Source organism: Lynx rufus, unplaced genomic scaffold (genome assembly GCF_022079265.1).
Source record: "Lynx rufus isolate CCGP_SWC_20201006 ecotype Redwood Valley unplaced genomic scaffold, mLynRuf1.p SCAF_7, whole genome shotgun sequence".
NCBI lineage: Eukaryota > Metazoa > Chordata > Mammalia > Carnivora > Felidae > Lynx > Lynx rufus.
The window spans coordinates 139079777-139094955 of NW_025814889.1; the positions used below are offsets into that span (position 1 = coordinate 139079777).

Genomic DNA, 15179 nt, shown 5'->3' on the forward strand with positions numbered 1-15179 from the left:
GAGATGATCATGTAATTTTTTTGTTTATTCTGTTAATGTCATAAAGGACCCTAATTATTTTTTAATTATTAAGCCTACCTGTGTTCCTGAGACAAACCCCCCTTTGTCATATTAGCTTTTTTCTATGTCTCTAGATCTTCTTTGGTAATATATATTTAAAGATTTTCACATCCCTTTTCACAAGGAATATCGTTTTCTACTTTCTTTCCTTCTAATGTCTTTTTCTTTTTTGTAATTAAATTTTATTTTTTAATTAAAAAATTTTTAATGTTTATTTATTTTTGAGAGAGAGAGACAGAGTGTGGGCAGGGGAGGGTCAGAGAGAGAGGGAGACACAGATTCCAAAGTGGGCTCCAGGCTCCGTCCGAGCTGTCGGCACAAAGCCCGACGCGGGGCTTGAGTCCACGAACCGTGAGATCATGACCCGAGCTGAAGTTGGACACTTACTGACTGAGCCACCCGGGCACCCCCTCCTTTTTTTCCTTTAATTTTTTTAAATGTTTTATTTAAAAATAAATTTTATTTTTAAAAAATGTTTTATTTATTTAAAAAACTTTTTAAATGTTTATTTATTTTTGAGAGAGAGCGAGCGAGCGAGAGAGAGAGCACAAGTTGGGGAGGGGCAGAGAGAGAGGGAGACACAGAATCCAAAGCAGGCTCCAGGCTCCAAGCTCCTAGCTGTCAACATAGACCCCAATGCGGGCTTGAACCCACTACTGCAAGATCATGACCTGAGTCGAAGTCAGTCGCTCAACCGACTGAGCCACCCAGGAGCCCCTTAAATGTTTTATTTATTTTTGAGAGAGAGAGAGAGAGACAGAGAGAGAGCATGAGTGGGGGGAGGGCAGAAAGAGAGGGGAGACAGAGGATCCGAATCAGGCTTTTGCGCTTGACGGCAGTGAGCCCATGTGGGGCTCGAACTCACAAACTACACGTCATGACCTACTGAGACACCCAGGCTCCCCATCTTTTTCTTTTTTAGCATTAGGGAAATGGTGGCCTCATGAAGTGTTTCTATACTTTCTGAAAGAGTTTGTGTAAGTTTGCTATTATTTCTCTTTTAAATATTTTCTAGAATTCAACAGTGAAGCCATCTTGGCCTGCAGCTTTCTTTGTGGGCAAGTTTTAACTATAAATTCAATTTCTGCTCTAGGTAGGGCTCCAGATTTTCTAGTTATTTTCTTGTCAATTTTGAAAATTTGTGTCTTTTCAGGAATGTGGTCATTTTAGAGAAATTGTCTAATTTCTTGGCATATTGTCATTCATAATACTCCTTAATTCTTTTTTTTTTAAATTTTTTAAACACGTTTTTATTTTTGAGAGGGAGAGAGACAGAGCACAAGCAGGGGAGGGGCACAGAGAGAGAGACACAGAATCCGAAGCAGGCTCCAGGCTCTGAACTGTCAGCACAGAGTCCGACGTGGGGCTCAAACTCACATCGGGGTCATGATGTGAGATTATGACCTGAGCCGACGTCGGACATGCCGACATCGGATGCCCAACTGACTGAGCCACCCAGGCGCCCCTGCACTTCTTAATTCTTGTAATCTCTAGAGGAATTATGGTGCTATCTTTCATTCCTAGCATTGATAATTAACTTTACTGATACTTGTTTTGAGATCTGCCACATGGTATGCCTTGGTTAACGTTTCATGTGTCCTTGGAAAGAACGTGTGCTCTGCTTTGTTGGGGGGAGTTTCCGTAAATGTCAGTTGGGTCAGGTTGGTTGATAGTGTTAGTCTAGTCTTCTCTGCTTTTGCTGATTTTCTGTTTGCTTTTCCTATCCACTACTGAGTGAAGACTTTTGAAATTTCCAGCTACAACCATTGATTTGTCTCTTCTTTAGTTTTTTCAGTTTTGCTTCACATTATTTGAATGTCATTTATTAGATACGCACATGTAGGATTAGGCTTTAGGTTTTCTTGATGAATTTATATTTATTATTTTTGTTTATTGCTTAACATTTTTTTTAATGTTTATATTTGAGAGAGAGTGTGAGTGGGTGAATGGCAGAGAGAGAGAGAGAGAGAGAGAGAGAGAGAGAGAGAGAGAGAATCTGAAACAGGCTCCAGGCTCTGAACTCTCAGCACAGAACGCGATGTGGGGCTCAATCTCGGGAACAGCGAGATCATGACCAAGGCTGATGTTGGACGCTAAATGAAATGAACCACCAGGCACCCTGTTTATTGTTTTTTTAAAAATGTTTTTGGGGCGCCTGGGTGGCGCAGTCGGTTAAGCGTCCGACTTCAGCCAGGTCACGATCTCGCGGTCCGTGAGTTCGAGCCCCGCGTCAGGCTCTGGGCTGATGGCTCAGAGCCTGGAGCCTGTTTCCGATTCTGTGTCTCCCTCTCTCTCTGCCCCTCGCCTGTTCATGCTCTGTCTCTCTCTGTCCCAAAAATAAAATAAAAACGTTGAAAAAAAATTAAAAAAAAAATAAAAATGTTTTTATTTATTTTTGAGAGAGAGAGTGCACGCATATGCACGCATGCACGGGTCAGGGTGGGGCAGACGGGGGGACAGAGGATCCCAAGCAGGCTCCACGCTGACAGCAGAGAGCCTGATGCAGGACTTGAACTCATGAACCGTGAGATCATGACCTGAGCTGAAGTCAGACACTTAACTGACTGAGCCACGCAGGTGCCCCTATTTTTGTTTATTGATATGAAATTCTCCTCATTGTTTCTGGTTGTGCTCCCTGTGCCGGAGCCCAGTCCCTCTGATGTTAATACAGCCGTTCTGCCATCCTTCGTCTTAGTCTTGGTGCATCTTTCTTACCCCTTTGCTTGTGATGTACCGGCATCTTCTTGGTTAGAGTGCATTTCTTGTTCGTTACTTACAGTTGGATTTGCTTCCTCTTTTTAAGTGTGTTTAGTTCACATACGTTCATAGGATGTTTCCAGTGTAATTATTTGTATGGCTGGTGTGTAGGCTGCCGTTCTGCTCTTTATTTTGTATTCATTTTTCTTACTTCCTCCTTTTTTCTACCTTCTTCTGGATGAATTGAGCATTTTTAAAAATTAGTAGACTTAAAAAAAAAGTTAACGGACTTTATGTTTTAGAGCAGTTTCAGGTGTACAGAAATACCAAGCAGAAAGTATCGTTCCTGTGTACTCACCACCTCCTGACAGACACGGCTTCTCCTAGCATTAACGTCTTGCATTAGGATGATGTACTTGGTACAGCTGATAAGCCAATGCTGGTTTATTATTATTAGCTAAAGTCCAGAGTTTACGTCAGGGTTCTCTCTTGGTGGTGGACATTCTGTGGGTTTGGATGAATGTCTAATGGCACGTGTCCACCATTACAGTATCACATAGAGTGGTTTCTGTGCCTTAAAAATCCCCTGTGCTCCAGCCCTTCACCCTCTCTTCCTCGCAGACCCTTGACGACCGCTGCCCTTTTTAGTGGCTCCATGGTTTTGGCAGAATGCCAGCCAGTGGCTGAAGACGGGCATTTACCATCTTCCCCGTTTTCGGAGTGGCTGGCGGTGGGAATACTGGCCGCCGTGTCCAGGCTGTGGGAGGGAGCCGCCATCTTCACCACCGTCCTGTGACCGGTGTCACCGTGGAAGGGTGGGTCCAGGTTCTTGAGGTACAGTGATGACTCATTTAGTATCCCCAGTGCCTTGTGAAGGGGCCCTTCCTCTCTCATTTGTAGATGAGAAAACCGGAGACCAGAGGAATTAAGGTCGCAGGAACCAAGGGGGGAGTTGGCCTCACATACCGGACGACGCCCCTCCACCTGAGTGTGGTCTCCCGTGGCGCTCCGTCCTTGCCCTCGTCCTTCCCCCCCTCTTCTCGGAGTGTGTAATGAGGACACGGAGGGTGTAAGTTTCAGCAGCGCCTCTAAGCTTGCAGGGACAGCTAATGTGATAGATGACATAATCAAGATTCAGAATGAGTGCAGCTGCCTGGAATGCCACCCGAGAACCAATCAAGTGAGCGAGCGCAGAGCAATAAATGAGGAGCCCCACGTTCAAGTTCAAAAACGCAACCAGTCGTGCGGGTCGTTGAAAGCAGTTTGGATACTTCGGGGGGCCTGCGTCCAGTGAGGAGCCCTGGTGGTCCTTTGGCCTGGATCAGGGCGGTGGTCTCACACCCGACACCCCCGCGTCCGCTCTGCCCCTCGCAGCCACAGGCGTCTTCCAGAATGCGGATCCGGTAACCGCGGTCCTCCCCATGTCTGTTGTCCCTACCTTCGTTCCACAGCTCTGCTCCCGCGTGGTCTCCCAGCCTCGGAATGGCCTTCTCCTGCCTCACCACAGCCCCCCCTCTGCCCCTCCAGGTGTACTGGCCGTCATGTAATGAGGACTCCTCGGCCCCCCCCGGGAGGGTGCCCTGCTCTCGGCTGCTGCCAGGGCCGTCCTCCATCCTGCTCCCTTCTCTCCGCATCTCTGCTCAGTCCTCACCGTCCGCCTGGCCCCCACGAGAGGCTCCCTATTCTGCGCTGTGATGGCAGGAGGGGCTTCCCGGATCACAGTGAGCCCGTCACATGCGCTCGCACGGCCTCTGTGACGATCATTTGCTTGACTCTTCTCTCTCTGTGAACAGAAGGGCCCTGTTTTTCTCCGCGACTGTGTCTCCCCGAAGACCACCCGGAGGTTCACTGCCTCCCGGCACTCAGTACATAGGACTCAGGGCCCGGCTTCCTTCCAGGGCCAGCATGTAGAGCAGAGCCAGCCAAGCGGTGGGGGGAGGCACGGAGGCAACAGGGGTAAGCTTCCTCGTGGCCTGCCCTGGTGGAGGTTAACGCCCCCGGCGGCGAGTCCTGGAGGCGGGTGTGAAATGTCCTCCAGGGAGCTTGTCAGAGACTCCGTGCCGGCTTCTCTTGAGAGCTCGTCACCTGGACACCCTCTGCCTGGCGTTTTTCAGAATTCCAGACTCTGGAAGGAACGCAGTTCAGCATAAGCTACACTGTCAGTTGAGGCACCCTGGGCGTTTCTTCCTTGTTAGGGAATGACGGGAACACTCCCGAAACACTCAGGCACCAGCCGAGGGAGGGAGGGCTGGCCTTGCACACAAGCCTGTCTGAGGACGGCAGTCCCATCTGTGCCGGGACTCGGCGTGTCGCCTGGCCCACGGCAGGATGCAGTAAGTGGTTCCTGGGGCAATGAAGGCGCTTACAGTCCGACACCGTAGGGCCGTGTATCGGATGCTGCGTTCCTTGCGGTAACCGGGGTGACGTCCCGATGGGCGAGCGCCGAGCGTGGCTGTGGCTGCCGCATTTGCTGTCTCACCTGTGTGCTGCCAGGGCCCCCGTGGGACACTTTGTCCGGGGCTGTGCCAGATGGCCTGGGGGCGCCCGTAAGAGGTGAAGGCCACAGAAGTCTTTCAGGCCTGTGTTTGGGGAAAGGGCTTGCCGAGTTGTTTGGGGGCAGGTCCAGGGGGGTGAGGAGGGTACACTTGGTTTCAGAGTAAGAGGGAAGCCAAGTTCTGGGAGGCGGACCAGGAGGCGGGGTTCTGGAGGCGGGGCTCTGGAGGCGGGCCAGGAGGCGGGGTTCTGGAGGCGGACCAGGAGGCGGGGCTTTGGAGGCGGGGCTCTGGAGATGGGCCAGGAGGAGGGGTTCTGGAGGCGGACCTGGGGGCGGGGCTCTGGAGGCGGGCCAGGAGGAGGGGCTCTGGAGGCGGGCCAGGAGGCGGGGCTTTGGAGGCGGAGCTTTGGAGGCGGGGCTCTGGAGGCGGGCCAGGAGGAGGGGCTCTAGAGGCGGGCCAGGAGGCGGGGCTCTGGAGGCGGGGCTCTAGAGGCGGGGCTCTGGAGGCGGGCCTGGAGGCGGGCTTGGAGGCGGGGCTGGTCCAGGGCACAGCCCCTGTCAGGTGCAGGCGGGTTCCTAGTGCCCCTGGAGCTGCGTGCCTCAGTAGGTGGGTGCTGTGGGTCCTTCCAGCTGAGCCCCTGTGAATTTAATTTTCAGCTCTTACCTGAAGTGCTCCTTCAAAACATGTTATTCTCCTTTTCTCCTGAAGAGCACAGGAAGTGCTATTTGTTATTGCCAGAGTGTGAGGTGGAAGGTAGCAGATGCGAGGCCCCCCTGTGTGCGCCTGCTTTGATGGTTTCTTGCGAACGCAGACTTTCCCCCCTGTAAACATTCCCCAAGAGGTCACTGTATTCCTCAGACCTTTCTTCCTCCCGCCAGTAAGTTTTGTGTATTGTATTCTTTTTGAAAGACATAGAATCAGATCTCAGTTTGGAAGGGTATGAATGTTTACTTTTTGTGAAGGGAGGGATATTATTACTGTTCACATTTCTATCAATGTGTAGCATCTTGTGTGCCCGTTCACCGCGTCACTTAGCAGATGTGTTCTGCACAAAGTGCGCGTGCAGGTGTGTGTTTGGACCGGGTGCTGGGGGTGGTGTCCTGGCCTTGAGCAGGCAGAACCCGCGGTCTGATCAGAGGCGCTGCTCCTATGGGGTCTTGGGCCGCGGGCACCCCCCTGGGAGGGCATGAGTGCCCCGTGCCTCCCAGAGGGGCTGTTGCTAGGGTTGCAGAATAGCTGTTGCTAGGGTTGCAGAATATTCCTCTCCCCGTACACCTTGTCCTTCCTTGGCAGGCCCTTCAAAGGCTGCCTGGCTGCTGAGTGGGGCCATCCACGGCCTGGGCCTCCTCCGCTGACCGATGTGGTCTCCTCACTGGGCGCTGCCCTCCGAGCTCCATCTTGTCATCAGGGTCAGAGCCTGTCTGAAGGCCGGTCTTCTCTGCCTATGACTCACATCCAGAATATCAAGCCCCTGCCCCATCAGTCTTTTCTGGTCCTTTTAAAATACAGATTTTTTTTTTTTTTTTTTAATTTTAAAGGCTCTCAGCTGTTCTTCTTTTCACGTTGTTTGGATTTCCAAGAAAACCTATCTTCCCTACCTGGGTTTTGAACAAATTGAGAAATAAAACAAAATAGTGGCAGATGGAGACTGAGGAATACCTTTTATTTCTTCTAAATGAGAATCTTGAAATCCTATCTCAGTGTGAGAGCCAAATAAACTGGCTGACTGAATCCCAGGCTTACTCAGGCTTACCCACCCCGTCGGAGCCAGCACTGGGGCAGGGCAGGCCGACCGCCCACGCGGCAGAGCCGCCCTGGGGCGCCGAGTGGAGAGCTTTCCTGGGGAGCAGCCTTCCTGGGGGATTAGCTGGCTCTGAGCGGTGGAAGGAGGGCTGAGCCCACAGCCTGCCTATTCTGCTGGGCTTGGCTGCCGGGCTTAGCAGTTGAGAAGTTGCCTCTTTGCAGTGAGTGTTCTGGGGCTAGAGACGGTGCAGGAGTGTCTGCGGCTGAATTCCCCGGAGGAGGGGAGGAAGTCCACGGCCCGGCCCGTGAGAACGCGCCAGCTCGAAGTGAAGCTCCTGCACCTTCGACCGTTCTCCTGGGACCCCTGGGGGAGGGTGTTGGAATGTGCCCTTGATGGCTCTGGAATTTGCCAGAACTGAGCGTTAATGGAATGATCTGCAAGGCGTCAGGGTCACTCTGCAGTTTCTTCCTCATCCTGAACCATATACAGGTCTGCTCTTGGTCCCGGCTCATCAGAAGTTCTGCTGGGCAGTGGGATGACAGCCTATAGACTTCCAACCAGGCAGTGCGCTCCAAATTTGAATATAAATCTCCTTCTGTTATCCAGTTTCCAGGGAGAAATGAAGTCTCGAAGGCTAACCCTTGCAAAAGCTCAAGTCCAAGCCCCAAATTTCTTTTCCCTGTTATGCTCTGTCCTTAATGGGTGCTGCTGCGTCGGGACGTGCACGGCTCCTTCAGGCCCAGGAGTCCTGCCCATTAAACAGGAGTCCCTGACAGGCCTCGCTTCTCCAGAGCTCAGGGTTTAGCAGGACACACGGGCCTGTCACCAGATCTTGGAGACGGTCATGCCAGGCACCCGAGGGGCCCCCTCGGGAGCGCCCATGTTTTTGTGCCTCGGTGTTGCTCTGGGTTAGGTCGGTGCACGCAACTCTTCCTGGTCTTGCCCTCGCAGAGACGCCCTGGCTTGGAGCCTGGAGCCTGTCACTCGAAATCCACTTGGGGGACATGGCCCGGCGAGCGATCGGGGCCGACTCTGTCCATTTTCCATGTCCGTGGGGAAAAAACCCTCACTGCCTTGTAGGCACTTTTTTTTTTTTTTTTTTTTTAAAGAGAGAGAGAGAAAGAGAGAGAGAGAGAGAGAGATTGAGAATGAGCAGGGGAGAGGGGCAGAGGGAGAGGAAGAGAGTCCTAAGCAGGCTCCACGCTCAGTGCAGAGCCCAATGTGGGGCTTGAACTCACGACCCTGGGATCATGACTTCAGCCCAAATCAAGAGTCAGACGCTTAACCAACCGAGCCCCGAGGCGCCCTTCATCCTTTTATTTCAGTGGGTCCCTGGGGCCCCGGTAAAAAACATCGTCCAAACCTCCTGTATCCGTTTCCTGTTACTGTTGTAACAAATCACCACAGGCTTAGTGGCTTAAAAACAACACAGGTTATTTAGTATCTCGCGGTTCTGGAGGCCAGGGTTCTGATGTGTGTCTCTTGGGGCTAAACCAAGGTGTGGGCCGGGCCACATCCTTCCCGGAGGCTCCAGGGAGAACTCATAACCTTGGCTTTTCCCAGCCGGCGCCCTTGGCTCCGGCCCCTTTCTCCATCTTCAGAGCTGCCATGGCGGGTCGAGTCTTTCTTGCGCTCACACAAACTCTCCTCCTCCCCTTCTACTTGTCAGGACCCCGTGACCACAGTGGGATAACTCCTCATGGTCAGTGGATCAACACCTCCGTGCCCTTTGGCCGGCTCTGGACATGGACCTCTTTGGGGTTGTCTCTGCCTTGCCTGTGTGTCCCCGTGTGAACGCTTGTGCCTGTGGGAGCCCAGTGGCTCTTCGGAGGGTGACCGGAGGCTGGCTGGGGCCCCGTCCTTGTTTCTCGCACCTCTGGTGCCTTGGACCCGCCAGCCTTTTCCCCTGACCTGGTTTCCTGGTCAGGAAGGCCTAGAAGGCAGCATTATTCTCACGGTATGGATGACAAAACAAGCCCCGAGAGGGGATGTCGCTTGCCAAGGCCACACAGCTCCTGAGTAGTAGAGCAGGAATCCCTTTCCAGGTCCGTCTGACCGAGGACTTGTCCCACTCGATGCCTTCACCTTCTTCACCCGGCTTCACTAAGAATGGTCTCGCACTCACACTCCCCTCGTGCAGTGGCCGTGTCATTGGCCCTTGGACCGTGGGCGTGACGCCAGCACCGTCGGTACCGGCCCGGCCACCGTTCCGCACCTGCTCCTGCGGTGACACCGAGTCCCTCCTGCCCGTGCGCCAGCCAGGCAGCGGCACCCAGCATGCACTTCTCAGGGAGCCTGTTTGTTCACTGTGGGTTTTGTTTAATGTTTACTTATTTTTGAGAGAGACAGAAAGACAGAGCTTGAGCAGGGGAGGGGTAGAGAGGTGGGGAGACACAGAATCCGAAACAGGCTTCAGGCTCTGAGCTGTCAGCACAGAGCGTGACACGGGGTTCGAACCCACAAACCGCGAGATCATGACCTGAGCCGAAGTCGGCCGCTTAACCGACTGAGCCACCCAGGTGCCCCCCCCCCCCCAACCCCGTTTGTTCACTTTAAATGTAAACATCTACGTTTACATAAAGAGATGCTCCAGTGAATACCCCTGAGATGGGTGTGCCCACCCTCTGATGTCAGGAAGGGGCTGGACCCGACCTCGAACCGGATTGCGCTATGGGTTGGCCTTGTGACGCGGTCTGGTGTGTAACACATGAGTCTAGTTGGGGAACTCGTTCTGCTGTGAAAGTGTTCACCTTTGCTCCACTGCCTTTTCCCCCTCGGAACGTGTGTTTTATTTTTTACCCATGTGACAGCCGCTGTTATTTTCCCCGTAGGACAACTATACCTTTGCCCAGCCTGGGATTCAAATGAAGGTGAAAATGTTGGAAGAGCTGGTGAGCCGGATTGACGGTAAGCCCACTTCCTGAGCACCCACCTCCCTGAGGGCCACGCGGGGTGGGGTGGGGGCGGGGGGAGGTGGGCGCGAGGCTTGGGGCTCGGGCTTGGCTCCCCGGCCTGGCGATGCTGTCCTCACTCGGCCCGTGGGGCCCGGCTCCCCCAGGGCAGGGCTGGGCATTCTTCTGGGCCAGAGCCTCTCCCTTCCCATGATTAAGGCGATGTAATCAGAATTCAGCGCAGGCACTTTGCAGGGAATAATGAGCGCGTACCAGAAGCGGGCAGATCTCACTCCTTATTAAGCCCGATGATTGTCATAATCTGGGCGACAGCATGGTTGTTTATGGCTGTCCTTTGGCACTCTGTTCCCTGCCTTTGTGCATCATTTTGCTACCAAGGATGCTGGCATAATTTCTCCATGGAATCCAATTAATTACCGAGTCTGGAAGTAACATCTTTAATATTATGGAAAAATTACAGTGTGTGCTTGGCCATTCTAGATTATGTTTTCATATTTAAGTGGGGGCTTTGAAATACTTTTTACGTTCATTCTTGAAATAATTTCCCCTATACATCATAGGGGAACTGCCTGTGATACTGCAGCAGCAGAGTTTAATGAAATGAAAGTTGGGAGATAATGCCTGCCCATCCCGGGCATATTCTCCTGACAGCTTGTTACATTAACGAACAGAGCATTAATGAAGTGATACCGAGCAGAACGAGGCGTGGATTTGTGACGCCAGCCGGTCAGCGGTGAGGTACAGAGAAGAGAAAGGCTCTTTCATGAAGAGCCTCACGTGAGCTTTGCAGGTGACTTCACCGAATGTGTCGAGAGATCGTACTGTGCTTAGGATGTGATGGGGTGGTGGGCGTTCCAGCCATCGCCCCCGGAAAGGCACTCGGTTTGGGGAACTGTTGGATGACATTATAAAATGGAGTCATACAAGTTACAAACTCCATTCTGTTCCTTGGTTGAATCTGATTTTCGATGATGGATCTAATGGTTATTACCCGATTTCCATACGATGAAGTTTTTCACGGTTCTTCCAATAATACTTTATTGATTCAGTATATTTAGCTGCTTTCCAACCTGTCTGTTCAAAATACTGTTTCCTGCTTCCGTAACTGCACTCACTCTTAACCGTGTGACGAGATCTCTGCGAGATGGCTGGGTTTTCCCCACCGGCAGCTTCCCGGCTGCCCCCAGTCTCCTTACGTTGTCTCCTTACGTTCTTGTCTCCTTACGTTCTTGGAAACAGGATTTGCAGTGGATGTGAATTACACATCCTTAGCAGCTTCTTCTCTTCTTGTGTCCCTCGGAAGGCGTATTTTATACTTTCCTGGAAGTTGGAAGGTTGTATTTAGTGTTCATCTGTTCCCGTGCTGCAGTTTGGGGAGACACTCAGATTGATTTTCTCCGTCACTGTGGTTTAGAAAGAGGCCCGTTGCAGATTTTCTGGAAGATTGTTTGAAAGAGCAGCAACGGTGACCAAAGGAATCCCAACCAAAGGTGTACTTTTTCATTAATCACATTTTTCAGCATAATTTCCGAGGAGGGTACTTGATCCAGCGGTTTTTTTTGTTTAAAGGATCAGTTCTTCATGACAGAGAAGATTTGTTTACATAGTAGGTAACACCATGTAGCCTATCTGTAACCGTTGCTCTGATGAAACCTGAAATCCCCAGATGACCTGTAGATACCCAGGCTTTCCAAGCAGAAAGTACACATGGTTGGCAGAGGTCGGGCCCTCTGGCCGGTGGGCACCAGGACCCTCACAACTGCTCGGGAGGAGAACCTGCCAGCCTCAGCTGCGTGAAGGTTACCCTCCCCCCGTTTCATTGCTCACCTCTTGGAGAGAGAAATTGTGGACTTGGAACTTTTGCAGGGACTGTAAAGATTTTATGAAGGGCAAGATGTGTTAGGAAGGCAAAATTGCTTTAAAAAAAAAAGCTAATGCCTCATTTCTGCATTTTGGGGAGAGGACGGTATTTATTTCAGAACTTTTTGGCACTTTGGTGAAGGAGCACACCTACACGGGCTGGTTGATTAAGAAGGTGAAGTTAATTACACGGATAAAACTGGAAAATTCAAATTCACCCGGTGGTGGTGGACCAGACGATTTCAGCCAAGCTGCCCACTGCACAAACTGGAGAGGATTCGTTTTAAATTTTTTTTTTTTTTCAACGTTTATTTATTTTTGGGACAGAGAGAGACAGAGCATGAACGGGGGAGGGGCAGAGAGAGAGGGAGACACAGAATCAGAAACAGGCTCCAGGCTCTGAGCCATCAGCCCAGAGCCTGACGCGGGGCTCGAACTCACGGACCGCGAGATCGTGACCTGGCTGAAGTCGGACGCTTAACCGACTGCGCCACCCAGGCGCCCCAAAGGAGAGGATTCGTTTTAAAGCTAGCAAACAAACGGGGAAGCAAGAAAGAAAAGAAGGAAGGAAAGAGACAGAAAGAAAGAAGAAAGAAAGACAGAAAGAAAGAAAGAAAGAAAGAAGAAAAGAAAAGAAAGAGAAAGAGCATAAAGGAAACATTTCTCCAAAGCATTGAACTGCCAACAAAAAGACAAAACTTGCTGGCTACATTCTAAGAGAATTCTGGAGCCCGGAGAGATGAGCCCAGCACTGAAGGCTGCTATTATTCTGGGGGCATCTGCTAATCTGGAAAAACAGTCCTGGCTGGAGTTGTTGCTTTGATGTCTCCTACAGTGAGTGAGTTCAACCCAAACCCTAGCTACCCAGGACAGAGAATATGAGAAATGCCTGTAACTGTTCTGGGACCACGCAGAGGGGCCATGAGGGAAAAATTGGAATCGGTTCTCATACAGTCTCGTAATCTTGGTTCACGTCACCTGGGAGGACCAGGGTTGTTTGAACCTCAATCACGGTACTTCTCTATGGAGGACTCACAGTGCCTAAGAGAAGCGAGGCAAACTCTTTCCTGGAGCAAGGTCCCAGAACTGAATTCTTTCAAATAATACGATGTGCATCCAATCAAAGCTTATCACCTATTCGAAACTCCTTAAGTAAGTCCAAGTAGAAACAACAGGTAACAGAAACTGGTCCACAAAAAAATGTGCTTTTGTAATTCTTAGGCATATACCATGAAACCGTTATCCTTACTCTGTACAAAGAAATAAAATCAAGTAAGCTTGAAAGCTTGAAAGTGTCTGCAGGGGAATAGGAAACTGTATAATTTTGTCCGAGAGACTTGAAAAATGACCAAATAGGATTTCTGGCATTGCAAATGTGATAATCAAATTAAAAGCTTAGTGGTTAGAAACAGATAAAGAGAACATTAGTGAACTGGAAGGTGGTTGGAAGGAAATAGCCATAATAAAACCCGGAGGGTAAGAATATGGAAATCACAGAAGGCAGGAGATGTAGAGGGTGTGGGCAGGAAGCCTGATGTACATTTGTTTGGAGACACAGGAGGAGAAGAGAGAGAATGAGTAAGACTTTGAAGAGATGGTAACTTGAGATATTTTCCAAAAGTACCGAAATGCACCAGTTCACAGACTTAAGAGACCAGTGGATCCAGAGGAGAATTACTAATGGGAAAACTGCATCCTCGTGAAGTTTAATGAAACTAAAGACAAAGTCGTAAAGCATCTGGAGAAAAGTTATTTTCTAAGAACGGCTATTTGAAAACTGACTTCTCAACAAAGATATGAGAAGATAGCCTCAACATGCTGCAAGAGTGTAACTCTAGAGTCTTCAGCCAGCCAGAATATCTGTCAGGAGTGAATTGGGAATTCCAGAAGGCCACCTACCTGCGCTGTTTTGCGCTACCTCTGAGAAACCGTGCAAATCAACACGCGCAGCAAATAAAAGCACACACAAGCTACTCTTGCATCAGAAGTAGAACTCAGATCCCCTGTAAGTGGGTAAATCATCGTCCAACCCCAGCCTGTGGGGAGGGGCAGGTGGTCAGTGCGAGAAGTCTCTGGACAAAGGAGAGGGTTATGGCACCTCAGGGGAAAAAGAACCACCATGCCCTCTGCTTCTCCGGGACGATTAGATGTGAACTCTCACACACGGTGTACGAGTGCACGGCCTGGCTCCAGAGGTGCATCGAGAACGCACATTGGCCAAGCCTCTAAAAATCCGGGTTGGGTGGAAGCCGATTGTCACTGTTACGGTCATGACAGGCTCACCGATACCTTGTGAACAAACAGCCTGTACATCTCAGCAGCCTAAACAGCGAGCGCATCCCTTGTGGCTTGGCCGGAGGTCCCGTGTTGTTTTCACTCTGGCACTCAGGCTGAGGCTTAGCCGCCATCAGGAGTGTTCTGCCCAGTTCCCGTGATGGAAGGAAAAGCATTCTGGGGAGGACTCACAGGTGCTTAATGCTTCCGGCAGTAAGTGGTTCCTACAGCTGTGCTGTGTTTTGTTGGCCGAACCAAGTCATGCGCTGTGACAAAAGTCAGGGGCAAAGGGAAGGGGAGAGCCCAGTGCCAGGGTGGACAGAGACGCGCATGCACCAGCACAGACGTGCCCACGGGCAGGAGCACGTGCCCTCAGCGTGTCTGTTCCCTGCTTACCACGTGATGTTTGTACGTAAAAGCGTAAGTTCACGCCAGTTATTTAGAAATTTGCTGCTGTAATAACGAACAGAGGTTAACACTCGTGCAGTGAGAATCTCAGCACGCGAAGCACCTTCGGGGATTTTTGCCCCACCTCACACCTAGCATGTACGTGCATTTGAAAGAAATGTCACATTTTTGCGGCATATTCAGATGATGTGCCTTGTGCATTTATTGTCCTTATGTCCATTACCTCTGATGTTAACTTGCGAGAGCCCACGATCTCCAGTGAACCCCAAGTTCAGCCTCTGAGCCCTTCCAAAGGCTGCATTCAGAGCCCTGTGGCCGAAACCTGGGGGCAGCCGCACCGCGGGCTTTGTTGTCATGCATCTTTGTGTTGTAAGATGATATAAGTTGTTTTTAATGTTTATTCATTTCTGAGTGAGAGAACACAAGCGGGTACACAGCAGAGAGAGAGAGAGAGGGAGACACAGAATCCGACGCAGGCTCCAGGCTCTGAGCTGTCAGCACAGAGCCTGACAAGAGGCTTGAACCACAAACTGTGAGATCATGACCTGAGCCAAAGTCGGCCGCTTAACCGACTGAGCCACCCAGGTGCCCCTGTCATAAGATGATATAAATGAAATCCTTGCCACATCTTTTGTTTAAAAATCTAAGGGAGAGCCTATGTCAGCATTAAAAAGGAATATTTCAAGATACACAGCATTAGCAGGTTCTGGGTATGTCCGTGTTTGTTTT

General features: G+C 50.8%; 1 protein-coding gene across 3 annotated transcripts in view; it reads left to right on the forward strand.

Moving 5' to 3' along the window:
- Positions 1 to 15179, forward strand: part of TBC1D22A (TBC1 domain family member 22A) — a 323216-nt gene that overhangs the window by 194130 nt on the left and 113907 nt on the right. For all 3 annotated transcript variants that reach the window (XM_047065603.1, XM_047065604.1, XM_047065605.1), the window contains exon 10: positions 9828 to 9903. In XM_047065603.1, coding sequence (XP_046921559.1) covers positions 9828 to 9903 — 76 coding nt within the window. The remainder of the gene's footprint in view (positions 1 to 9827; positions 9904 to 15179) is intronic.